Source organism: Nomascus leucogenys, chromosome 12 (genome assembly GCF_006542625.1).
Source record: "Nomascus leucogenys isolate Asia chromosome 12, Asia_NLE_v1, whole genome shotgun sequence".
NCBI classification, from domain to species: Eukaryota; Metazoa; Chordata; class Mammalia; order Primates; family Hylobatidae; genus Nomascus; species Nomascus leucogenys.
The window spans coordinates 68247421-68274392 of NC_044392.1; the positions used below are offsets into that span (position 1 = coordinate 68247421).

Consider the following 26972-nt stretch of genomic DNA (forward strand, 5'->3'; position numbering starts at 1 on the left):
ATCAATCTTCCAGCACCAACTAATCAGAATGTACATCAACTATAATCCTGGAGCAGGTGCTAGTGGCATGCTACTGTGACACGTGTTACCCCATTATTGCTGATCCTTGGTGACAGCCCAAGAGATCCCAGGGGAAGGCACTTCAGGATCTTGGTGCAGTAGCCATTTACTAACTGACAGAAGAATTTCTATATTTTAACATGGAATACCAGCCCTATGTGGGTGGGTCTAAGAGAAGGAAGAAAGATTTCAGAGTGAGAAAAATCTCCTGTGTTCTCAAAGGTGTGTTTGGACGATGTTAAATTTATATATCAAATCTAATTTCAACCCATTCCATTCCTTTCTTTACTTAGTAGCTAGAATGATCTTTTTAAAAACAAATCTGTTCCTTCATTTCTCTGCTTAAAACCATATGATGGATCCCATATCTTCTCCATATGATGATTCCCATTTTCCTCCCTCACAACATAAAATGTCTTAGCTTGGGATTCATGAAACCACATAATCTAGTCCCTGGATGCTGTTTAACATCTTCCCTTACTCCCAACACATGTGCATGCTCACACACACACACACACACACAAGTTCTGGAACACAGTGTGTTAGCTCAATCACGTTTACCCAAGATTCCTATCCTGGAAAGCTCCACTGATCCTTTAGTGCTTTACTACATGCCACTTTTCTGGGAAGCCTTACTCCCCATGTTGGACTTCACTAACAAATAACATGTACATTCCTCTTATTGAGCTCTGATTATCTTCTATCATAATTGTTGGGCCTCTCACTCGGATGTGAACTCCATGTCCACATGTCCACATGTCCACAGTAGCTCTCTCTTTTCATACTTCTGTGCCCTACCATTAGCCCAGTGCCTAAGTCATGGTAGGTACTCAATACATACTCAAAAGAATAAATGCATGTCCTCTCATCATCTCAGTGATCCATATAACAAGCATGTGAGGTTCTGGAACTGAGGCACAGAGGGTTTTATGATTTGTATGTGGCAGGGTAAGGCTTAAATTCAGTCTTTTGATTCCAGAAGGGAAAAGTTGGTGACAACACCATATTTTTTATAATACTCCAATAATGAATATAGAAAAATTGGGTTAGGTCCTTTTTGAGATGCATTTTCCCAAAGCAGGATTGATTTATTTTCCTCTCCCAAGTCTTACCCTGAGTACACTCCAGCAAACCATTCTTTAGGTCCTGCTCCTCAGGAGCTTTACATGAGATCTTCTCTTTGCGAAGTGTGTCTTAATTACAAAGTCTCCTTATTCTTCATGCCTTGAGTCTTGGTGCTGGTTTTGATTTTTCCTCTGCCTATTCTCCTTCTCTTCTCCTGACTGTTGGCCTGCTCTAAGCCTTGAGGTCTAGCTGTGCCATGATTGATAGCTTCACTCTGAGCCCTGGCACTTCACATGGTTGCTGGGATCCACCAACTCTCCCAGGCACTAAGGACTAGCACTTTCTGGAAAACTACAGCATGCAAGACTTTTAAACCATGGCTTTATCTAGACCTTATATGCAGGTGTGAGGCCTGACTTCTGACTATTCGACTGTCTTTCAGTGTTCCTCTCCAGCAAGGCTGGAGACTTCAGTCCCCAGTTCTTTGATCCCATTCTAACCTTGGCCTGCTCAATGCCAAAATTTCAACTTATTGCCAGAGCTCATTGCTGCCCATGGCATTTCACTTTGGATTAACATTACTTAGAAGTGTGGCTGCCAGATAACTATGTATTCTATAAGTAACAGATAGAACATTCTATAATTTTGTATAGAAATTGGATCTACACAGTTATTATTACAGAATTCATCATACAGAATTTATTTTATAGAATATAAAAGTTGCTATTACTACTGTATTATATAAATAATATATAGTTTTCTATAGAAATTGGCTTTAGATGATTCCTGCATGCTGACATTTGTTTTAAGTGAAAAGTAAGCAAAAATAACTCTAGGGCTGTGCTGTCCAATATGGTAGACACATGTGGCTATTAAGCCTTACAATATGGCCAGCCCTAACTGACATTTTCTGCAAGTATAAAATGCACATCTGACTTCAAAGACAATAAAAAAACATGAAAAATATAGCCTTAATAATTTTGATATTAGTTGTATGTTGAAATAATAGTATCTTATATAATTTGAGCTAAATATAATAGTTATTAAAATTATTTTCTCTTATTTCTTTTTACTTTTTTAATGTGAAAAGCAAAAGCATCTCAAATTACATATGTGGCTTGCTTGATTTTCTATTGGACCACACTGCTACACAGGATATGTCTTGTGGTTCTTTAATACTAGCAAAATACCTGTCTATAGATGAAATGGAAAGTTAGTTCAGAATTCAAAAGCAGAAAAGGTTATAAAAGACAGAGGGAACCTTCTGCCTTGATTTTAAAATTCATGTTCCTTGTACACACTGACATGCCACCTGCCTTGACAAGCTTTGAAGACCTGGTAATCTCAAGAGAAATGAGGCTGAACTAAATGGCATTTGTCCACAGCTGCCCGCATAGTGCCTAACCTCGGAGGTTTAAAATCAATATTGATTTTTGTCATTTATTTTACCCCACGTTTAAATATCCCTTAGATTTATTACCTTTAGGTTTTTGGTTAAGATTCAGTGATAGCAAGGGTAGTAATAAGTTATGTAGATATCATTTAATTTATGAACTCTGGAGCTCCAGGGTAGCTTTCAGTTCAAGAAATATATTAACCACATGCACATCACCCTTCATTCTGCGGTGAAGATTTCCATGCTGGGTCCCTATTGTGCCACTTAATTTATGGTCTAGCCAGGTATATGGATCTCCATACAATATTTCAATATAAGTTGCTCCAGCTAACTGAGGGGATGAAGATGGGCTTCAAAAAAGCCAGTTGGACAGCTGATGGATTGCTCTCCCATACATTGGCCGCAGCATTAAGTAGCTTTTAAAACTTGTCAGAGGTTTGGATCTTTTTCTGCTCTGAGAAGCTGCACGCACCGGCCTAGCCAAGCAGAAATCAGCCATGCTGCAGCAGGCAGAGGGCAGCTCCCAGTTACTTACGTTGACAGCCGTAGTGCCAGGAATTTCCCGGCAGACACTCATCACACTTAGGCCCTGTTGTTCCAGTCTTACACTCACAAAATCCTGAGCCATTACAACGATCATGGATTGAGCCCAAAGGGTTACAATAACACTCTGTAGAAACAAGACAACACACATGCTAGAGACAAGTCTGCATGGCTTATAGGTTATCAACACAGGAGCGTCACGTACTTAAATGCATCACTTACTTAAAGAAAGATGTCCATTAATGAAATGCTTAGGCAAATATGGCTATTCCACGACCATTTATTTATTTGCTTAGCTTTCCATGATATCATTTTTTATGATATGGGAGGAAATCAATTGAAGACTTCCAAGGAAATAAGACATGCTTTTCACTGGTAACAGATCGTAATGGAGATTCCATTTCTTAGGATATTTTTAGATGGTTTAATAAATACCATGAGAAGTTTGTATATCAAGGATAAATCAATATGCCATCAGTGTAAAATGTGTTTTAAATTATTCAAATGGGCTTAGCCATTGCACTCAATATTTGAGACCTGCTGAACATTTTAAAAGTACAATACGAATGCACTTTGCTCATTCAAAGGTAGTTTTACTTTATGATTTGGGACAGCATCTTAACTTATTCATGTATATATCATTTTGTGATAAGCCTTTAGATGTTGTATTTGCTAGGCATATTAATGCAGCTTGTATGCAGTCCAGATTAACAATCATAAAAGAAAAAATAAACTTTGTAATCCCAAATAAATTTCAACATATTTATAATTTAAGATGTATATTTTTCATTATAATGTCTGCTGGCAGGACAATACAGCTTTGCACAATAAAAGGTGAATAGAGTGTTTTCTTGATTCCTCATACATTCTTATACAGGATATTTTTACTTCTGAAGCTCTATTTTGCTTAAAGCTTGAACCAGAAATGAATATCCTTTAGGCTTCTATTAGCTGGAAAGATAGTGCAGGTAGCTGGCAGCTTTTGGGTACTGTGAGCTAAAGTTCCTTTCCTCATTACTCTTCTAGTAATTTTGGGGACGTGATTGTGCCTCTCAGTTTCCATTATTTAAAAATGGGTACATCAAGCAGTTCCCTCACTAAAAACCAAACAAAACTATACCATCCAACTAACCAAGAGAAGTCTTGAAAATTTAGTTTAATATAATCAAGTTTAGCTTATTAGATTTGCTATGGGGATTCAGGGTTTAGCATTATAGATGGATCCAGGGGTTTGACTCTAAGTTTGTGTCACAGACACTAATTAGATATTCTTCAAATAAATGCGGAGTACCTTAGAATTATGATTTATTTTATGCTAATTAAGTCAGGTTTCGAGTTCAGCATTCTTTTATAACAAACATTTATATGATGAACAGTTATATATGTAGGTAAAAATAAAACTTAATAAACTCTAAAATGCTGTCTCCTTGCCTGGCTTAGTTTGTACTTAACAACTAGAGTTTTATTTTAAGTTGACATTTTCTATTTTAATATGAGTGTGTATATGAAAGCTGATTAAAAAATTTTAAAATACTAATTTTGTGAAAGCTTTTAATGTTTGTCTGTACATAGGCACATTACAAATTTGTACCTATATCAAAACTATAATTTTTTTTTTGCTGTTTAAAGTGTGTAAGTTGACAATAAATCACCAACATTTTGTAAGCCAGTAAGCAGAGTTACATCTGGCCAACGTGAATTCACATACTCCTCCAGTCAATTAGCCCATGACCATTAATTAATATAAGGTTTTAGAGGCAAAAAAATGTAAACAAAATTAAAAAAAAGTAGAACATTTAAACCATAATATATTCCAGTCATTGTCATAGGAAAATGTGGGTAAGTGTAACGTTTTGCAGTCATGAAAATAAAGGACAAGAAGGGGTGTGGCCTTCCCTTCGCCTTATATAACAAATAATTCAGTTTTTTAAAAGTGTAATTTATGGAATGATGGTCAATGATGGATGTTGGAGTAACGCAAAGAGTCTTGGAGGATCATATTTTATTCCATGAAATTAGGAAGAACATGCAGGACTGTTAGATTGCAAAGCAACATAAAATACCTGGGGTGGGGGGTGTTGCTTGATTTAAAAGTTGTACTAGAATTGATTTATAGGTATTAAAAATGTCTTCTGTTCACCTTATTCTATTTAAGGTACCTCTGATTATCCGATCATGGGTTTCAAGGGGGAATTAAAAATAATACATCATAATTTTAAGAAATGCTTAGCAGCAGCTGCTGAACTCTGTTTCATTGTGATGCAAAGCTTGTTAGCAGGATTATTAACAGTGATTGCTCAAGGTCACAAACCATATATCCTCTAGCTTCCTGCTTAATGCTCAAGTTTACATGAAACAGAAGCATGCAAGGATGTCATCTTCATGTAACTGCTGCGTCATTACAGGGTAATTACATGTATCTTTGGAGACATGGCTGTGTTTGGAATTTGTACGAAAAATGGGCAAATTCACCAGTAATTACAAAGCAGCAATCACTGTGGCAACATGGAACAACCTGCTGCATTTTATATTTGCCATAATATAAAATGATGCAAGTATTTTACAACCTCTATTTCATCACACAGAGCCTATATTTTGTCAAAGATATGAGTTGTTCCTTTACAGCAAGGGTGGTGAATTTTATTGTCTGTTGTTAAAGAATTGGCAAAGTGTTCTTTTTTTATTTTTAGTGTAGATAAGACTTAGATGAAGTTGAAAGTTTCCACGATTAGTGCCTTATTCTGTGAAAGTGAATGGGGTAAATATTCCTTCATTTTCATTAGTGCTTTCTATACAAAATGGTATTAAAATTAACTCTCAATTACTTGTGATGTATCCTTTTGAATTTAATAGTCCTGCCTCAAGCCCTTTAGGAATCTTAATTGTGGAAAATAGCAAATAGGTTCATGCTGTCTCATAGAGCAAACCTTAGCAATAGAGCCACAGGCTTCCAACGGCCCTGAGAGGGCAAACTCCAGCCTTGTGCACAGGCAGCCCCACTATCACTGCCCTCAGCGCCTCAAGCAGGGTAAGTGAAATCTACAGCTTTTTAAGGAAATTGTTATTAATTCATTGTGTGCCTATAAGCACTAGAGATAAGAGATAGACCTTAGTACCTATCAGCTAACCAAATTTTTCAATTCATTCTTTAAACACAATTTTCTCCTTCAGAAAAGGGCAATAATTTAAGAAATTATGGTGGGTGAGGGAATAATCTAGCTAATATTACTTTTTATTTTATTTTATTTTTTGAGATGGAGTCTCGCTCTGTAGCCCAGGCTGGAGTGCAGTGGCGCTATTCTCTCAGCTCACTGCAACCTCCACCTCTCAAGTTCAAGTGATTCTCCTGCCTCAGCCTTCTGAGTAGCTGGGATTACAGGCACAGGCCACCACGCTCAGCTAATTTTTTATTTCTTTCAGTAGAGATGTGGTTTCACCATGTTGGCCAGGCTGGTCTCAAACTTCTGACCTTAAGTGATCCACCTGCCCTGGCCTTCTAAAGTGCTGGGATTACAGGCGTTAGCCATTGCACCTAGCCTAATGTAGCTAACTTTAATAGTACCTAAGAATGCACTCCTTTGTGTTCACCAAGTACTTCACTTGGTTTCAAGTACAAAATACTAAATAGAAACAGGTTTACCTCAATAAAATGGAATTTTCCAAAAGTTTATAATTTTAATTAATAAACTTTCTAGAAATGGAGAAGAAAACTCTTCTTGATTTTTAAAAGTAAAAATAAATACAAAATTGATATTGTTTTTCATATTTCTTCTGTAGTTTATGTGATTTAAAAGGCAGACACTGAATGGACTGTTTTCTAGTCTGTGGATAATCAAATATGGATTTACAACTGAACTATACCTCTTAAAACTGGATAGAAAGAAGCAGATGTGGAGTTCACAGTTTACTTCAGAACTGCAAAAAAGGCCAAACTTCATAATAATAAAATACTCTGAATAAAATATATTGTGATATTGTTAAGTTACCTGATAAGATAAATTTTATGGAATAAAATATTTCCTTTTAAGGACTTTTTTAGACTGATTTAAAATCATATTAAATATTATAAAACATTTTAATCTTATGTATTTTGTAAAAATGGTTAGGTTTTTTATACTGTGTTCCTATCTATTTTAGCTTTTCTGTTGTTTACCTATCTATAGCATGACATTTATATATTTTTATAAATGACATTCAGTAAAATGTACTCTGCATTCAAAATTCAGACAACTACATGTCTTTTGGTTTTTATTAATATCCTCAAATCTTTGTAACCCAAGTGTTATGAAGACAATTGAACTTCTGTTCATAAACTCAGAGTGGAATTGCTGCTGTCATCCAAAACGCATACCATAAGTAAAAGCCTGACAAGTTTAGCTTTGCTAATTGTGCCAGTGGTTGAGAGAAAGTGTTTACGCTTTGAAGTCAGAAACCCTTTGCTGTAAGATTTGGGTCAATCTGCCTTACTTTTCTCAATGACAAGATAGGGGAAACAATTAGTGTAATACTTACCCCACTGTTTTGTTAATGAGGATTAAGTAAAAACAAAACAAGACATCTGCAAGCCAGTTCACAGTTGACCAACATCCCATTTGTTTCCTGTGCATCCCATTTGATCCTCATCTGACTAGAAGGCTCAAATGACTTACCTATGGCACACAGCCATGAGATAGCAAACTGAAATTTGAGCCTCGCTTTCTGGCCTCTAAGTCCAGTACTTTCTCTCCTAATTGACAAATAATAAATAAGGAGATGCTTTGAAATATAGAAAGTACTGTAGACACCAACAGTATTATATATTCTTGGCCCAATTTGATTAAAAACAACTCTACAGCCTTTTTTTTTGTCACACTTGGATCTTGACGATCCAATCAGAGGACAATGATCACAGAAATACGGATTGGATTTCTCTTCTTGATAAAAAGATTGCTCGTCATTTTTCAGCTTGTGTATCCTATTGAACGTACCTCAATGTGAAAAAGTCTACCTTTAAAATTGGGTGCCTATATAGCTACCTACTGGTGTGGTAATGGCTACACATATATTTTTCAGCATTTCAAATATATGCATTGCTTCAGCGTGAATTATGAAGTGAAATTCCATTTATTGTTTCTTATTTTTCCATTGGCACCCCCACATTCTTAAAGACAGGTTTCACTATGTAAAAGGTAGGAGATTTTCTGGGTGGGAAAGATGCCTGGTCCTCCCTAGGTGCCAAGAGCAGTAGTCATTGGTGGGGAGGGAAGGGAAAGTGCTCAGGGGCCTCTGTGGACGCAGTTTTCCAGGGCTAAGATAATTAATTGCCTAGAATACTTTTGAGAAATTACTCCTCCTTTTTGGGAGCTGTAGGAAAATTCAATAAATGGAATTTCATTGCTATGGATGAAGAAGTCAGACAAACTTTTACATTTCCAGTTGCTAGTTATTTTCAATTTCAAATGGCAATATTTTCAATCTATCAATACCCATTGATCACCAATTATATGCAAGAGTCTGTACCCCAATTTTTCATATCTATAATTAAATCCCACATAATGAGTTTCTATTTTGAATGTTGAATGTGTAACTTAAGGCTATAAGATCAGTTCAGAATCATCAGGTTTTAAAATTTCATACAAAAACAAAAAACGGGAAGAAAGAAACTTCTTAATTTCTTTAACATGATTTCTGAGATCATCATATTTAAAGCAACAACATAAGGATTCAAAGTATATCCCCCAACTATGATTTCAACCAATACAAGCGAAATCACAAGTGAAATCTACCACAGGATATTTGCTCCATTGAGAAAGTTCATTCTGGCTCAACCGTGGTGCGAATCGCCAGCCTCTCCACCCTAAATATCTCCCCGTAGCTCAAAAGGCACAGAAGAATAGCTGAAATTGTAATGGAACTGACCTATGCACACATTCTCATCGTCCAGTTGTGCAGAAGCATTTCTGAAGTAGCCCAGCCTGCATAACTCACAGTGCTGCCCTCTAGTGTTGTGTTTACAGCTCACGCAAATGACTGTATTTAGCAGATCGATATAACTGCATCGATTGGAGTGGCCGAAGCATTCACAATCTTGCAAGGAAGAACAGAAATGTATACAGAGTGTATACAGTAGCAGAGTAATAGCATACTACATGCTTGGGTAAAATGAGGGATGGAGAAAAGACGGTGGAATGGCATTACATGTATGTGATTCAACACAACACATGGTGGCAACAGGTGGTTGTGACTGGCATGGAAATAGCATCTGTTTCAAGCAGGATAGAAAGGTCGGACATTCGGAACAAGACTGAAGATTGTTAATTCTTGGCAGACAAGATGAACAGAAGCATTTGCAGGTGTACACCTTTTAAAATTTGGGAAGCCTCTGTTTCTAGTGATGAAAAAGTCTATTTTTATTTTTATTTTTTGCAGATGGAGAATTTTAGTGTCTTTGCACCATTTCCCTTGTTTTCTCTTCATCTTTTCAGCCTTAAAAAAAGTGGGAGGGGGTTGTGTGAGCATTGAGAGTCTGAGTACCATCACCATGGCTCCTTTAGCTCTCTGACATCATGCCAAGACAGCAACTCAGTCGGGGTTTCATATACATCATGGCAAATTTAATAGAGTTCTAGACAACTAAACAATTCTTTATTTTTGTTTTCCCCCAATGCTAAGAGAAGATGGCTTTCTTAAGCCTTTCTTCAGACCGTATCTGTATGTATATGTGTGAAAGAATATTAAAAAAAGCAGGGAGATAATTTGTGTGAAAAACTGCTCTTAAGATTTCCTCCTTTTCTCTTAAGTTTCAAGAATAGTTTGCTACAAAAGAAGAATTAGATAGCTACTGTGACCCCACCTTTCTTTTCCTTGTTTCTCTAAAATGTTAGAGGTGTCTCTGAGGCTTAGGAGTGATGGTGGTAATGACTAGACAGGGAGATGAAGAAGAGCATGAGAGTAGTTGGGGAAGGGTGGAGGGTGACTAGATTTCTTCTTTCTTGCATCTCATCTAGAGCAAGAAGTTGTAAATCCAATTCAACCTTTTTAAAATAAATGATAATGACAAAGTCTCTGTTGGTAGAAATAATTATCACAAAAGTGCGAGTGGTAACTAGGTAGGGTATCTGTTTTGTCTTCTTGGAATATGAGGGTAGGCCTAGTTGGACATTTATAAGGAAGGTCAACCAGGATACTGCAAATTTTGTTTAAAAATATTTCTTGCATCAATATCTATCTTGCTTTTATTTTATCCCATTAGAAAGCCAAGCACAGTCATTATTTGAACACATTCATTCTTTCATTCATTCATTCAATAAATATTTTTATTGAGTTGGTCTACCTATGTGTCAGGAACTTGGCTAGGTGTTGAGTTACTATTTTGGCCTATATAAAAATTTTCAAATATTATATTTTGATGACTAGAATAAAAATGAGTAAGTGTTGTCAAGTAAATAATAATAAGAGGTGGCTAACTTTTAACCTTTTAAAAAAATTAATATGCTACCACTCATCAGAAAAGTTCATATTCATTTGTTAGAGAGCTAGTTACTACAATAGGAAGCTGAGAACAAGGTCCTGATGGAATGAAATCAAATCTGGATAGAAGCAGAGGAGGATACTGGAAATGGTAAAGAGTAGAAGATAACCAGAAACAGTGTCAGCAACTTTGGGACCCCAGTTGCTAAAAGAGAGGCGAGAAGAAAGGGGGGATCCTGAAGCCAAGCCACTTCCTTTATCTGAGGTGAGCTGTATCACCATGTGTACGTGCACAGGGAGAGAAGGATGAGTGTGAGGACAGGAAGAAGTCAGAGGGGAGGTGAATATGGAGGAGAGGGAGAGTACTGGGAGAAGGTGGCCTTGAGACTCCAATGTAGGAGGCAGTGTAAGAAAATATCCATATAAATTTAGTAGTAAAGGCATGCCAGGTTAATAATAATACTACCACCAATAATCATAGAGTTACAGATTACTAAATTAAAACCTCCTGTAAAACAACAAGCATTTCCCACCAATCCTCTGTACTGCTCTGAGTTATGCCTTGTTTATACTGGCATTACTGACTCCTGAGGAAGTCAGAAAGGCTTCTGGAGTCTTCTCTGTTGGAGAGTTTGAAATAAAGACAATCTTTCAGGACTAGAGCCTTTTGAGAGCAGTGGTCGAAGGAAGGAAACCCAATTCTCAAACCTAATTGCTTCCCAAAGACTTTTTGAGAACTGCCTGGAATTCCTGAGGAGGGGCAATAACAGCCCTGCCCCTGGGTCCCCTCCTCTGGAAGAGGTCTCTTATTGGCTGTCCTTCTTCTGGTTCCCTAACCCGGGTTGGTTCTTGGTACATCTAATTTAATTAATAGAGCTTTGTTCAAAAGCATCTTTTATGTGCAAAAATTCATCTAGGAGCTTTCTACAGTTACATAGAAGCTTGTTGCCTGGAAGCTTACTTAGTAAATAAGACAACATATGCTCAGATAACCAGAAAAAAATAGTATGTGCGGAGAAAAAACAGTGACACAAAGCAATCTAAGTAGAAGGAGAACTTGATTTAACATGAGGGGAATTAGAAAAAATGTCCTACAGGATGCGCACTCTGAATCTTCCTTAGGGCAGGTAGAGTTTATTAAAGCAAAACAAAATAGGAGGGAATGAGCATTTTAGGTGAAAGGAATAGAGTAAAGAGTGGGCAAAGGTATGGAGCTGGGGAAATGTAGAGAATAAGGCTAGTGACTTTTCATAGTATGGTTCCTTTGTGGGTACCTAAAGGATTCTGTACAGTCTGCCCAATGGCCAGAACTACATGCTTTAATCTACCTGACAAAGCTTTATCTGAGTAAGAAAACCAAATCTGTGAGATACCCAAGTTCAACAGTTTAAGACCCATTCCATGAATCTCTATAAATATGTTAAATGTGATATTATCACTACTATTATCAGAATTTAATGAATAGTACACATTTCTCTGGGGACATTAACTATTTATGGGTCTTGTTTAAAAACTAATTTATTAATTTTGAAAGGAAATGATAAATAATGGTATAAGAAACCATATTCAGCTAAACATACAATAGTATAAATTTATTTCAAATGATAATTGGATACTTTAAATGTTTTATAAGCATTAAAATGTTTTATAATGTAGAAAATGGATAATAATAACTTGATTCTTTTAAGACTTCTGGTACTCTTCTGAGACTTTGATAAAGCTGTCATCTCTGGCCATAATATATTTGAGCATATAAAATAAGAAACAGATCTTTGAAAATGATTTGAAAAACATGAGAGTATTATATAAATGCAAAGTATTTCAAATATGACTCTTAAACTGCTATATTATTTTTTGGAGTTCTGTTAATTTCCTACTTTTTAATACCTGGTCTTTCCACACAGGCACAGAACCTATTAAGATACAGCTTGAGCTGCATTATCCTACTAAGTTTCTGAAGGGATGATATTAATAGTTTAATAATTATTTGATTCTTCAAATCACTGACCTCCCATGACCTCCCATTTCTTCTTACATAGTATCCATAGTCCAATCCTTATAATCACTTCCTTTTATATACTCCCTTGGCCTTCCACCCTCCAATTATAAGGAAATCTTGATCCCAGTTAAAAGTTGATGCTGGTTAAATTCAGCTCTCCAGGAAGTCCTAGCCGGAGCTATCAGGCAAGAGAAAGAAATAAAAGGCATTCAAATTGGAAAAGAGGAAATTAAATTATCTCTGTTTGCTGGCAACATGATCATATGCCTAGAAAAGCCTAAAGATCCTGTAGGAGAATCCCAGACTGATTGCCGACTTCAGCAAACTCTCAGGATACAAAATCAATGCACAAAAATCAGTAGCATTTCTATACACCAATAACATTCAAGCTGCAAAGCAAATTAAGAACTCAATCCCACTTACATATCCCCCAAAATAAAATAAAATACCTAGGAATACAGCTAACAGAAGATCTCTACAAGGAGAACTATAAAACACTGATGGGAGAAATTGCAGACAACACAAATAAATGAAAAAATTTCCCATGCTCATGGGTTGAAAGAATTAATATTGTTAAAATCACCCATTACTCAAAGCAATCTAAAATTCAATGCAATTCCTATCAAATTTCCAGTGTCATTTTTCACAGAATCAGAAAAACCAATCCTGAAGTTCACATGGAACCCCACCCCCGCAAAAAAGCCCAAATAGCCAAAGCCAAAGCATTTCTAAGCAAAAGGAACAAATCCAGAGGCATCACATTGCCTGACTTCAAATTATACTACAAAGCTATAGTAACTAAAATAGCATGGTACTGGTACAAAAATAGACACATAGATCAATGGAAGAGAATGGAGAACCCAACAATAAAGCCACATACCCTACAACCTCTGACCTTCCATAAAGTAGACAAAACTAAACAATGGGGAAAAACACCCTATTCAATGAACAGTGCTGAGAAAACTGGCTCGCAATATGCAGAAGAATGAAACTGAACCTCTATCTCACACTATACAAATATTAACTCAGGATTAAGGACCTACATATAAGACCTGAAACCATAGAAATCCTGGAAGAAAATCTGGGAAAAACTCTTGCACATCAGCCTAGGCAAAGAATTTATAATGAAGACCCAAAAAAAAAATACAACAAAAACAAAAATAAAAAAAAATGGGACTTAAATTAAAAAGCTTCTGCACAGCAAAATAAATAATCAACAGAATAAACAGACAACCTACAGAATGGGAGAAGTATTTAGAAATTATGCCTCTAAAGACTAATGTTTAAAATCTACAAGGAACTCAAATAACTCAACAAGAATAAAACAAACAACCCCATTAAAAACTGGGAAAGGCATGAACAGACATTTTTCAAAAGAAGACATACAAGTAGCCAACAAACACATGAAAATATTCTCAGTATCACTAATCAACAGAGAAATGTAAATTAAAATCACACTAACGTGCCATCTTACACCAGTCAAAATGACTCTAATTAAAAAGTAAAAAAGCAAGAAATGTTGGCATGGATGTAGAGAAAAAGGAATACTCATACACTGTTGGTGGGAATGTAAATAAGATCAGGCTCCATGGAAAACAATATGGAGATATCTCAAAGAACTAAAAATAGAACTGCCATTTGACCCAGCAATTCTACTACTGGGTATCTACCCAAAGGAACATAAATCATTATATAAAAAAGACAACTATAGTAATATGTTTATTGCAGCACTATGTATGATAGCGAAGTCATGAAACCACCCTAAGTGTCCACCAATGGTTGATTAAATAAAGAAAATGTGCATATACACCATGAAATACTATGCAGACATAAGAAAGAATTAAATCATGTCATTTGCAGCAACATGGATGGAGCTGCAGGCCATTATCCTAAGTGAACTAAGAGAGAAGCAGAAAATCAAATATTGCATGTTCTTATGTATAAGTGGGGGTTAAATAAAGGGTACATATGGACATAAAGATGGAAAAAATAGACTGTGAGCACTCTAAAATGGGGGACATTTGAGGGTTGTAAAATTACCTACTGGGTACAATATCCAATATTTAGGTGATAAGTATACTAGAAGCCCAATCCCCGGCCGTTATGCATGTAATATCCATGAAACACACAAGCACATGTACCCCCTGAATCTAATTTTTTTTGAATTCAACTTTTCATCTCTTCATGCTCATATCCCAGTAGCTAAATGTGGCTAGTTTTTCTCCAACCATTTAGAAACAAGTATCATTTGAAGTTCATGACCATAAACCTCAATGGGGTCCCCAGATCTGCCTGGTAATCCTTCCTGAAGCAGGGGGCTTCTGGGCCACCACATTCTCCTGATTCTCCTTCTTCCCTACCCATCATTGCTTTTTTCTCTCTTTTGCTTCTTGTCCTCATCTCCTCAAATGTCTCAAGGTTTAATCCTTGGACCTCTTTGTTCTCTACATTCACTCCAGATGATTTTTACCCAACCCCATGGTCTATATGCGGGCCATTCCAAAATAGTTATTTCCAGGGTGGACTGACTCCCCAGTTAATTAGTGAGACTCCCTTCAGAGTCATCCATCGTGTGCCACTGCCTTCCTAGAATTTCCACTTGGACGTTTTATAAACATTTCAACTTTAACTTGCTCAAAGCTGAGCTCTTGGGTTGCCTTCCTAAACTTGCTACTCACTCAGGCTGCCCTGTCGCAGTAAATGACTACTCCATTCCTCCAACTGCTTAGCTTCCACCTCTCACCATCTCTACCACCTTTTCCTCAGATGCATCATCAGCCCTTACTTGGATTACTGCCATCGTCCCCAAACTGTTCTTCTGGCCTCAACCCTTGTGATAATGTCATCTCTACACAGCAGACAGAGTGACTCTTTCAAAACTTTAGTGAGGTCATGACATTCCTCTGCTCATCATCCTAATGACTTCACATCTTATTCAGAATAAAAGAGGAGTTCATTCATTCTCTAGTGACCTGGCCCCTGTCCTCCCTGGGGGCTCATTGCTAGCTCTCTCCTCCTAATTCATGGCACAGTGCCTCCATGTTGCTCTTCAAGCACACCAAGCACTTCCCAGGGCCTTTGCACTTGCTGGTCTGGAATACCCCCATTATTTGCTTCCCCACTTCTTTTTAAAATATCTTCTCAAAGAAAATTCTCTGACCATTTAATCTGAGATAATAGCCCCCACCCACATTCCCTAATCCCTCAATTTCCTAATCTTGTTTATATTTTTTCATAGAATTTATAATATTCAAAAAGTATTATGCAAAAATAATTTCTCTGCCTCTAGTTGAATGTAAATATTCAAGGGCAGACTGTGTCTGTGTTGTGCACAATTATAACTACAGAACTTAAGATATTGCCTGGCATACACTAAGCACTGAAAAAAATATTGTCAAATGAATGAATGAATGATGATCCTGAGACCCCTTCCTTTGGGGAACAGAGGAAGATACAGAGAAAAGTTATGTTTAATTCATTCCTTCATCATTTGAATTCCTGAAGAGAATCTGGCTATGTCCTATATATTAAGGAGTTTAGAAAAACAATAGCCACAGAACAAGCTACCGCTAAGTTAGTGATTATTTTAGCTGAGAGTTCACCACATGTCTATTAACAGATAAGCTTAGGCAGAGAAAAAGCAGGTTTCTGAAAATTGCTGTGGTTTTATGTAGTTTTTAATGTCAAATTGCATTTCAGACAACTTTTATTACTGTTGTATAAGCAAAGCTAAAGGGGGTCTTTAGCTGTATGTATACACAATGTGGCATGGCAAGCATTGGCAACACGTATTTATTGAGAACTACCCTGTACTACGTACAACCATCATGTACCGGAAGACAAAGGGAATGAGGTCCAGGCCTTCAGTCTAGTGTGGGATTTCTCAACCTTGGTACGATTCCCATTTTGGGCCAAACAACTTTGTTGTATGGGGCTGTCCTGTGTATTGTAGGCTTTTCTGATGCATCTCTGGGCCCTCTACGGATTAGATGACTAGATGCGGTAGCAACCCCCAAACTGTGAAAAACAAAAATTTCTCCAGACATTGCCAAATGTCCCCTGGGGGGCAAAATCCACCCACATCCCCATTGAGTACTATTGTTCTAGTGGGAAGATAGAAAAAATACTATATATGTGTAATATATATGATATATTGAAACATAGAAGGCAGTTGTGATAAAGTACTTAGTACCTAGACAGTTAAGAGCAATGAAGGCTAGAGGTGTTTTACAAGGGGAAGGGTTCAAAGTTGACTTTCTAGATAAGGAAAGGACCGAGTCTCCTCTAAGGTTTAAAAGGTTCCTTTTGACCGACGCTGGCTAGGGAAGACCTGGGCAGATAAGATTTCCAGGAAATCAAGAGGTTGGACACAGAGAATGAAAGAAAAAGAATGTTACTAAGAGGAGGGGATTCAATTTCTCTTTTGCACCCTCGTTCTTACTGTTTCCCATGTTGCCTATAATTACATTAGTAAATTGTCTCTGTAAATATAACATAAAATACAATGAATGTGGCACAATTAGAACAGGTAGATTTTTTTTTTTTTGGCCAAATGAGGAAAGCTAATTCAAATCCAGAGCTGATTAAAATTCACTTTAGACATTCAAAAAGAAAGAATTTGAGAAAAAGACCTCAAAGGTGAAGGAATTGGAACTCTAAAAAGAATTTTCCCTTCACTGCATTAAATGGAGTGATTCTGGGAATTAAGAGCCTCTAGCATTTTCTTTGTCTTTTCCCCACTCACCACCCTGTCTTGCATCCTTACATAGCTGTTGAAGCTCTTCCACACATATCATTTGACGATGATGTGAATTTGTCTCTGGTAAGTCTACCTCATTGGGTAGCTTCTCCCTGCCCCCAGGAATGTGTCTGGACCTCATTGGTGCTGTGTCCTCAAGAAACTAGAGATGCAAGTTCAAATTCCAGGTTCAGAGGCCTCTTGTATATCCAGCACGCTTGACATGACAGAAGAGAGATGAACTTTGTACGTGCTTTTTCCTTCCTTTCTCCTTCACCTCCTTTGTCTCTTTCCATATGGCATCCCTATGGTGGCTTCAGTGACTGCCTATATGACACACCACATACCCAAATCGATGTGTAACCCTCTGAGCCTGCATCTGTTCTTCTCATACAGGACTTATTTCCCAAAATTTCAAACCTAATTGGGTTCCCCTCAACCCAAATTGGCATCTTCTATGTTCCATGGTTAAAAGCACATTTGAGAAAATTTTGACATATGGTTTAAATACTCTTGGTTTCCCTTTTCCCATTTCCTGACCAGTTTCCACTTTTTCTCTATATGCCACAGAAGGACAAATTCAACATTGATTAAAATCTAGGAAATGACTAAATTCAATAAGGAATAGGAAAACATTATGGTCATTTTCACCAAATGGGTCAAACTAAGTTCAGATTTTATTAATAAATGTATTTCTTTGTAAGAGGTGTTTTATGAAAAAACAAAAAACAAAACCAAAACGTGACATATGCCCAACAGTCAAGGGTGGAAAACAAGACACACCTGTTACACAGGACATTTAAAGAAAAAATGGTGAAATTAAAACAGAAGTCTTCATGTTTCCTGAAAAATCTTCATTCTGTGAATGACAGATGCTAGCTGGAATGGGCCATTCATGAGTCACAGATGAGATGCTGCTCACTTTCATTTAAAGAAAGTAATATAACTATTATTTTTGGATCCTAAGCAACACTTAATCCAGTGCAGATCTTCACTTGTGTTTTTCAAAGTTATTCAAAACAATTTTTTGGAAGCATAAATTCCAAGGTGTTTCATTTGTCACAAAGTGAAATGGGCACCATACAGGGAACCTGCCATTCTGGTCTCATGAAAAGCATCCTTGAAACTCACTATAAGTGGGTTTCCTTATTTTCAATGCAAGTGAGTATCCATGATAGTGCTCTAACATTCATGTTCTAAACAGGAACCTCAACCATTATAATTCTTATTCACACATGAATCTTTCAGAAAACAAATGGAGCATTTTTAATTGCAGTCAAGTTTCTGAGTGAAGCATTTTTTTTTTCTTACAGATGATTCTCAGTACTATTCGATGCATTGATTGATATCAGTCAACATGCCTCACCAATAAGCTGATGGGTACACTTCACAGATATTCCAGATTCATACAGTGCAATGTTTCACAACACATAACACCATGAAATCACTGTATGAATCCAAGAATTCCTACCTCTCTTGTGGTTTGCAACTTGAACAGAAGAAACTGTTGACAAAGCTAATTTGGGAGCAACTGGATAGGTTTAAAAGAATGAACAGTAAATTAGAAACAATAGTGAAACGTTCAAACTGTAATAACTTATCACCAACCCACTTGAAAAGTAGCCCTAAATTAAGAGACTATTTGTATCTGTTGTTTCTGGGAGTTTGTTTCAGTCACAAAGTAAGGCTTGTATTTGGCTGGAAATGGTTCAACATTGTCAGTAATACAGTTTAGAAGTTTTCTTTTCAGAGGGAAAAATCATTACCATTTAAATCAAGAATCCAGTGAAGCAAGGATTGTTCCCATAACAATATGGATAGTAGGATCCCCTACTGTCAATCTTTTAAAATAGGAGTTGTGTTGTCAGTTGGCATTATCATTGCCTGGGTTCACCATGACATTCTGTGTCATGATAAACTATTCGACATATACACCATTTAGACTATTTTTGTTGAACTAATCAAGCATCCTAGAACAGTCCCAATAGTCAGCCATTCAGCAGCATTTGGGCCTATCTCAGAGTCACCTTGAACAAGTATACCTTTAAAAGTTGTAGTCTTCTCAGCATTTATTACCTTTTTGATGATATCAGCTTGTTAATGGCAGGGGATTTCTCTCTATGTTTGCCTGCCATTTCTTTTCCAATTATTCATGAAGAGTTGCTTGTGAAAATAGCCAAAACAGAATACAGCCTGATGTTCTTTGCAGATGCTGACAAGATAAATTATAGCTGCATAGAACTGGGCTCTGCTACAAAGTGTACCTTTTGCTAAAATTTCAAAATTTAAGCACTTTGCTCAACTGTGCTGCTTCTCAATAGATTCATTTGAACTCGTTATCCACATTCTAAGAAAGTGCAACTGGTATTACATAATGATATTTCTGAAAGTGTTTTGTCCTGTGACTCTCACAGACAACACAGCAAAATAATTAAACGGGCCTATTTCAGGTTTTAGACAATGCATAATCTTGTTCAGCTCAAAACTCACTGTGGAGAAGTGTTGTCTTAGAGCCTGTGTTGTATAATTTGTGAACTATGAAATTCAATAGGTAATACTGAGTGACATTTCACTGAAGATGCTGTCATTGAACTTGCCAAGGAATAAAGCCACTAAACCTCTTCTGAATCCTCCTAGAATTATACTAATAGGGGCAAGCTTGATCTGTATTTCTTCTTTCATATATGTATGCAGAAACTTGAAAAAATTCATTTGGAGCAGATGATTAAGATAATTCTATTTGCTAGTAATATATGTATCTAGGACAGTCTAGATTTCATCATTCTGATCAAGGACTGAAAATGCAGCCCTTCCAATTTGACTTCTCAACAAATTGCTAATATATTTTGTTTTGCTTAGCAGCTATTTCCTGGTTCCTCCTTTTGCTCATTTCCTTTTCCATCTGTATTCATTAGAGTTTAAAAGGAACATCCTGTATATAACTAAGGAAGGTGGAAGCCAAAGATGTGCCTTTTTTTTTTTTGAAGAAAGAAGAAGGCAAAATAATACAATATTATATTAAAATAAATTCCTATTTATACATGACTATATATACCTATAGGCTAGGTGTCAATATGAATTTAACATTACACTGCAGCTTATGAAGTTTATTGCTCAGGCTTTAAAAGTTTTCTTTCTTCCTGTGTAATCACATTTCTGTCTATCAGTGTTGTTTTCTTTTTTCTTTTTTTTCTTTTTCTTCTTTGACATTAGGAGTCAGAAAATAATTACTGCTCTAAGGACAGAAAGAGAACAGATTGCTCTAAATGCTGGAACACATGAATGTTAATTGATAAAGAAGATAAAAGGAAAAGTTCCAACAAGGAAAATTTACTGTGATGTGAAAGACAGAGAGAGAGAGAGAGAGAGAGAGAGGAGGGAGGAGGTGGGGGGAGAGGGAGAGAGGAGACAGGGAGTGAGAAAGAGTGCGTGAGAGAGGCTAAAGGGAGGCAGGAAGAGAGGAAAAAGGAGGAAGGGAAAGAGACAGATTGCTCCAAATTTTTGCAAGTCAATATGGAGCAATAGTCAGAGAAAACAGATCTGTCAGGTGTCACAATACTACCTCTATGTACTTTCCCAGACCCTCAGTACAACTGAGGTACCGGTTGGTTGACTTAAAAATAAGAGGAAGACATTGAAAGGATAACTGTGCCACCCACACATTTTAAAGTTTTGTTTGTCCTCCACACTGTGGTGGTAACAGAAGTCTAGACTTCTCTTGGGACTGACTGACCTTCAATGTAATCTGGTAAAGGGCTTTTTAACTTCCATGCCATCTAATTTTCCCCTTCATCTTTCACTCTAGTATTTTTGGGATACTCTTCGTATTAGAAAAAAAGATTGAATTAAGATTTTTTCAAAGACATAGCATTCATGACAATGCTCTTATTTTGTGCTAAAAATGGCATATAGGATTTTCCCCCAAACATGTGGGATTTTATGTCAGTAGGAATTTTACATGCTCCTACCTTGTTTTGGGTTAGAAACCTCAAGGGAAGAAATATTCGGCCATATCCTATTAAACTTTGAAGGATCTGCATGCATCAGGAAAAATCAGGGTATGTTATTTTCAGCTATAATGTCATTTGGTCTAAACAGAAAATTATATGGATAAAGACACAAACCACACATCTGCTCTTTAACTTGGCTGTGATGCACTTAAACAAAACATGACTCCCACATCAAACAAGAGCAAGCAATTGATGATTCCCAAAACATTGAATGGACATTAAATATATAGCTACTTCCCTACCAAAGCTACACATTTACTTTTAAAATAAGGTAGAGTGTTCTTACACACACAAAAAAATACAAATAAGGACTTCAGCAATCCAAACTATTATGTAAAGCTGGTGCCTGAAACTAGAAGATAACACTAAAGAAATAATTTCTCACTTGAGGATTCCATTCTCCTCAATTTATATTTACAGATATGAACTTGTTGCATTCGTCTTTCGTGATAGATTCTTCGGGGCATGTTTTAAGTGTGAGCCATTATCTCTGAAAAGGAGTGGATATATTTCCTATTTTTATATGTGTAGTTTCTCAGAAAAGGAAAGAGGGATAACTGGTGATTTTGGCTTACGGAGAAAGGTCCAAGATGCTTCCAGTTGTATCTAAGGTTCGTATGTATGGGTGTATATATGTTTTCATGATGCCTTTACCTCAAAATATGTTTCTAGATTTATTGGTTCCAATGCAGAAATAAATAAAAGCATTAATTAATTTAAGAATTGGTATTATTTATGTCTCGGTATTATTTGTGTCTTCCAGTTATGGAAGGCAGAACAGCCAGGCTAGGATTTAATATTTTTAAACTATTTTTGTGAAGGTGCATAGGGCATGACTATTAAAGGAGCTATTTTATGACGAAAATCCTACCATCTATTGAGTCCAGTCTCAAAACCACATCTCTTGTGTTGTCCTTTGTTACCACCTAGGTCCATAAGGATGGCTCTTGGCTCTAAATTTCTGTAACCTGTTATTTTCAGTGCTCCTGTTTTCTCACTGATATGTGGACAGGCATGAGTTTTAATATTGCCAGTTAAAATTTTATAGGTCAATTTCTCATCTCTCTAATTGGATTGGATCTCTTTGAAGAAGGGCAAAGCCTTGCAGAGGGCTTCAGTAAATATCTGATAATTGAGAAATAGATATCAAGTGGCTATGCTACTGTAAACAGGTATTATCATGTTGTTTCCTCCATAATTAGATTATAGTGCATTCTTCCAAGACAAGAGACTTGCACTATAACTTTGCTTTTTTAAATATTTGTTAGGAAAGCTGATCTGACAGAGCCAACAGAACTGTTGCTCTGTTTCTCTCTGTTCTCATACATATATCCACAAAGGCAAAGGCAATCTTGATGATATCTATGAAAATTTATGAATGAAGAAAGAATGTAATAATTTTCCACATCTGTACACAGGTGTTATTAAATAAATAAATATTTGGTAACATGCAGGCAAAATACGTAAGTCAATTGACTGAATGTTGCTTTTCACTTGAGCATTTTGATGATGGGTAGACATTGAATGGTAGATATTGAATTAATAGGACAAGCCTACTTGATCTGTGATGATCAGCTTTGAAAAACTATAAATTTGTGTTTTGAGGAAATTAATATTGTCTGTATTCCCAGAAATTGTTTTATTTCATAAGCTTTCAATGTATTGGTGTGGTTTTATATAAAAATGTATTTGTATTATTAGTATCAGATTAAGACAATCTTAGTTTGGTGAACTAGCTCTCTCCATCTTCTTCTGTACAGAGACAAACATAAGTCATAAGTGAGGGTGATGTTTGCAAGCTTAATGTTAAGTAGTGACTTGTTTGTCTTGATTAAATGCAAGTACTGGTATGATTTATTATTTTGTTATTGAGCTTTGCCAAGAAATTTAAGTAAAGATAATAATTTTATGTTAAATCAATTTTAGAAATGAGTTCTGAAAAATAACACTATAAATTAAACTTTATTTCATATACTAATATTTTAAATATTTGTCTGTGCCTGTATTTTAGTATAACTCCTTTCTTAGTGTTTTATGATTTTTTTTCCCCCAGGATGCTGAGGTTCCAGTTTATGGATCTTCTTATATGTATTTAAAAAATTAATGTAGGCCATTCTACTTTAAATTGCTGAGACTTCTTGACCTGTAGGGACTTATCAAGATAGACACCTCACTTACAATCTGTTCTTACTGAGAATATAATTGTCTTCTGTATTGTGTACCTAAAATATTTTCTTGGGCTGGGGAAGCCTTTGTGTTTGCCTAGGAATATAATTCGACTTTTATTTTTTTCAAATAATTTTCATTATGTAGAATGACTAACCTCCTTAAACTACTAAAACTCAGAACCACCAGCAGCCATCATATGAAAATCCTGATCAAATCCATACATATCTTCAGTGGGACAAAATTTTATGTGCTCTGCATTTTCCTTGGGAGGAAAAATGTTATCCTGTAAAAATGGATATTGAAATTTGTGGCCTCTAAACTCCTATAGTGTGTTACTGACTGCACATATACATTTAACATTTGGCCATCAAGAGACTTTTTAAGTTAATATCTCATCTTAATTTTTTAAATGTATTTTGTTTTATAATTGCAAGGCCGAGTAAGAAAACAACTTAAAATTAGCCAATTACTGTCTGAGTAATTTTACTTTTTATTCTAATACCTTAGCATGTAGTAAATGCTCAACAAATATTACTAACATTTAATTCCCAGAAGTAAATTAAGCATATTAGAGGCTACTTTAACAGCATGTCTGAGAGCAATTCCATCTTATCACATCCAATTCCAATGAAAGTTTTTGTAGAACATGAAGCTTCTGAGAATTCTTAGTGAGAAAAATTCTTAGCAATGGAAACAAATTATAATACATCAACAATATTTGTATTGCTTTTTTGTATGAACTGTTGTAGAATGTATTAATTTCATTTTTTTCCCCACAAATCAACTAGGGAAAATCTTTGGGTCAATATGAATGTCTCAGAGTGGTGTTTTGTTACAAGGCAAAGGGCACTGGGATTCAGAAGATGAGAGGTCTGATCCCTGTTTCGCCACTGAGGAGCTATCTGGCTGTTAATTTTTCCGGATTTTACTTTCCTTATCTGTAAAACAGGAATGCCAGATAAGAGATTTCTAAGGTTTCTCTCAGCTGACAATTTTCATCACTCCAGTGGTTTTCTCATGGCCTAGCAGCATCATAGTAAAGTTTATGGAAGGGTGATGCCTGTATATATGAGGCATATGCCATCTGGAGAATCTAGTGGATTAAGAATTCCTTGTGCGATGAGGAAATTATCCCTACATGCCTTGACTATGGACCTTTTAACTGTTGGTTAAACCCAAACTGAATTGAGAAATTATTATAAGGGTGAGGGCAAGGATCACGATATGCTTGTAAATGACAAATCATTCAAGAATAGCTTTTTATGGAAACCACTTCTTCTTAAGGATCCTGGTTCCATACCTTTGGGAAAATTGACTGAATTTGTCTTGAGGATCTGCCTGATCAGGCTCCGAAGACTATGTCTACATATGTAGTATGGAGACCAAAATCACTTATTCCACAACTGCCTCCTTTAAAAAATAAAATATCTGAAATGCCTTTCAGTTGCTATTATTAGTCTGAATTTTCAGATTGTATCTGTGGGAAGCCTAGAAAATAATCTATTTAGGCTAAATTTATTTAAGATATGGTGCATGTAAATAGAGCTCAGGCTGGGTTAAAAGTCCAGTTCCACAACTTGGACAATTCCTTAACTTCTTTGTGCCTAGCTTTTCTCATCTGCAAAATGGAATAGATAATGACACTCTCTGCTACTCATTGTTGTCAGGACAGAAAGAGTTAATATTTGCTTGGCATCGTAGTGAGCATTCAGTAAATGTTAGCTCATTCTATGAGTGGTTGCTATTGTAAATAAAAATCAGATTGCTGTACTATAAACAGTTTCTGACTCGAAGTAGGAAAATAATGTCTTCCCCTATTTTTTTCAGTATTGTTCTTAAACCAATTGATCTGATAAGTTAAAAAGATCTCTTAAGATATAGCTTACTTTAGAGAATAATCCAATTCTAGGGCCTCTATCAATTACTATTATTCAGAAGGCAATACAAATTATTTTGTAATACTGTGGACAATATTTGATTTTTAACCTTTAATCTGAAAATGGTAATTCCTAAATTTCTTTTGGTTTAGAACTACATCAGCTTAGAATATGAATCAAAATAGGTAGTTTCTCCAATTTTTTTTAAGAACCCACCCCCAAACTGTTTACATGACAATTTAGTGGTCACACTTGAAATCAATTTTCATGAATGAGAAAAATTGAGATTTTGGCTACAAAAATTAGACTCTGGAAGGAAATATTTTCCTCTTCTGCACCCAAGGAAAGCTCACTGCATTGTAAGTTGAAGAAAACTATGATAGAATTGCTAAACCTGACTGTCTAGTGCTGACGTCCCAGTGAGTCAAGCTGCAAAGCAAGCTTGAAACAGAAAACTAAAGACAGTTTATTTATATCAAGAAAGCTTTAGAGGTAGAGTTGCTTTAGAATATTAAGTTGTCTTCTATCACACATGGCATCTACTGAGCAGCTTTCAAGTCACTTTGTGGATGGCCTTTAAGAACATTGTAAAATGTAACTTTGCCATCAAGGAGAAAGTTTTCTGATTTTTTTCTAGTATTGTCTACCATGTAATATCTCATATTTTAGTTTAATTTATATAAATGAGAAGGTTAATTCTAATGTCATGGTAGAATGAAAAAAGTCCTAGTTTGGAAATTGGACATTGAGCTGGAATTCTGGCTCTGTCATTATTTAGATGCTTTAGGGAATTCATTTAAGACTTGGCTGCCTGGTCTGAAAATGGTGAGGTGGATGAGTTGCTTTTTTATTAAGTTTCCTAACAACACTAATGCTTACATAATTTTTGGTTCTAAAATATGGCAACCTGTGAGAAATAGGGTACCACCATGATATGATATGCCACTGCTGAAAGGATGTTAGTGAACCTTCCTTAAACATTCTTCTTCCCTGGCATATGAGGAAAATATCTGGTGGAGATAAAATTACAAGGTCCCTTTGGGTTTATACAGTCACTGCTGTCATTCCTCAGGAAATCTGGAAATAGCATTTTTTTATTTGAAAAAAAATTTTAAGCACACACCGCATTTGGGATGGAAATAGCATTATTGATGCCCAGAAAGAAATCCACAGGACCATCCTGGCTAATATGGTGAGACCCCGTCTCTACTAAAAATCCAAAAACAAAATTAGCCGTGCATGGTGGCAGGAGCCTGTAGTCCCAGCTATTCGGGAGGCTGAGGTGGGAGAATGGTGTGAACCCAGGAGGCGGAGCTTGCAGTAAGCTGAGATTGTGTCACTGCACTCCAGCCTGGGTGACAGAGTGAGACTCCATCCCAGAAAAAAAAAAAAAAAAAAAACGAACAAAGCAAAACAAAACAAAACCAAAAAAACAGAAAAGAAAAGAAATCCACAGGAAACTCTAAAGTTCTACAGGAGAAATCCCCAGAGCCTTGGAGGTAATCTTACCATCTTCGCAGCAACTACCTACTATCAGAAACACACCATCATTAAACAGATGGGGAAAACAGAGTTTAGTGTGATATTGGTAGAGTTCTCCTTGAGATGGCATATCGAATTTTATTTTGTTATAAGCAACTATCTTGATGAAGAAAAATTTTTGGTT

General features: G+C 36.2%; 1 protein-coding gene across 6 annotated transcripts in view; it reads right to left on the minus strand.

The window, feature by feature from the left end:
- NTNG1 (netrin G1) overlaps positions 1-26972 on the minus strand; it is a 344331-nt gene that overhangs the window by 44145 nt on the left and 273214 nt on the right. For 2 of the 6 annotated variants that reach the window (XM_030824970.1, XM_030824971.1), the window contains exons 6-7: positions 21219-21284; positions 18722-18781 (exon numbers count right to left, since the gene is read on the minus strand). The exons of 2 other annotated variants lie outside the window; for them this stretch is intronic. In XM_030824970.1, the coding sequence (XP_030680830.1) occupies positions 18722-18781; positions 21219-21284 (126 nt within the window). Of the gene's footprint in view, positions 1-3056; positions 3192-8962; positions 9131-18721; positions 18782-21218; positions 21285-26972 lie in introns of all 6 variants that reach the window. 2 more of the 6 variants (XM_030824974.1, XM_030824968.1) reach the window with 2 other exon arrangements.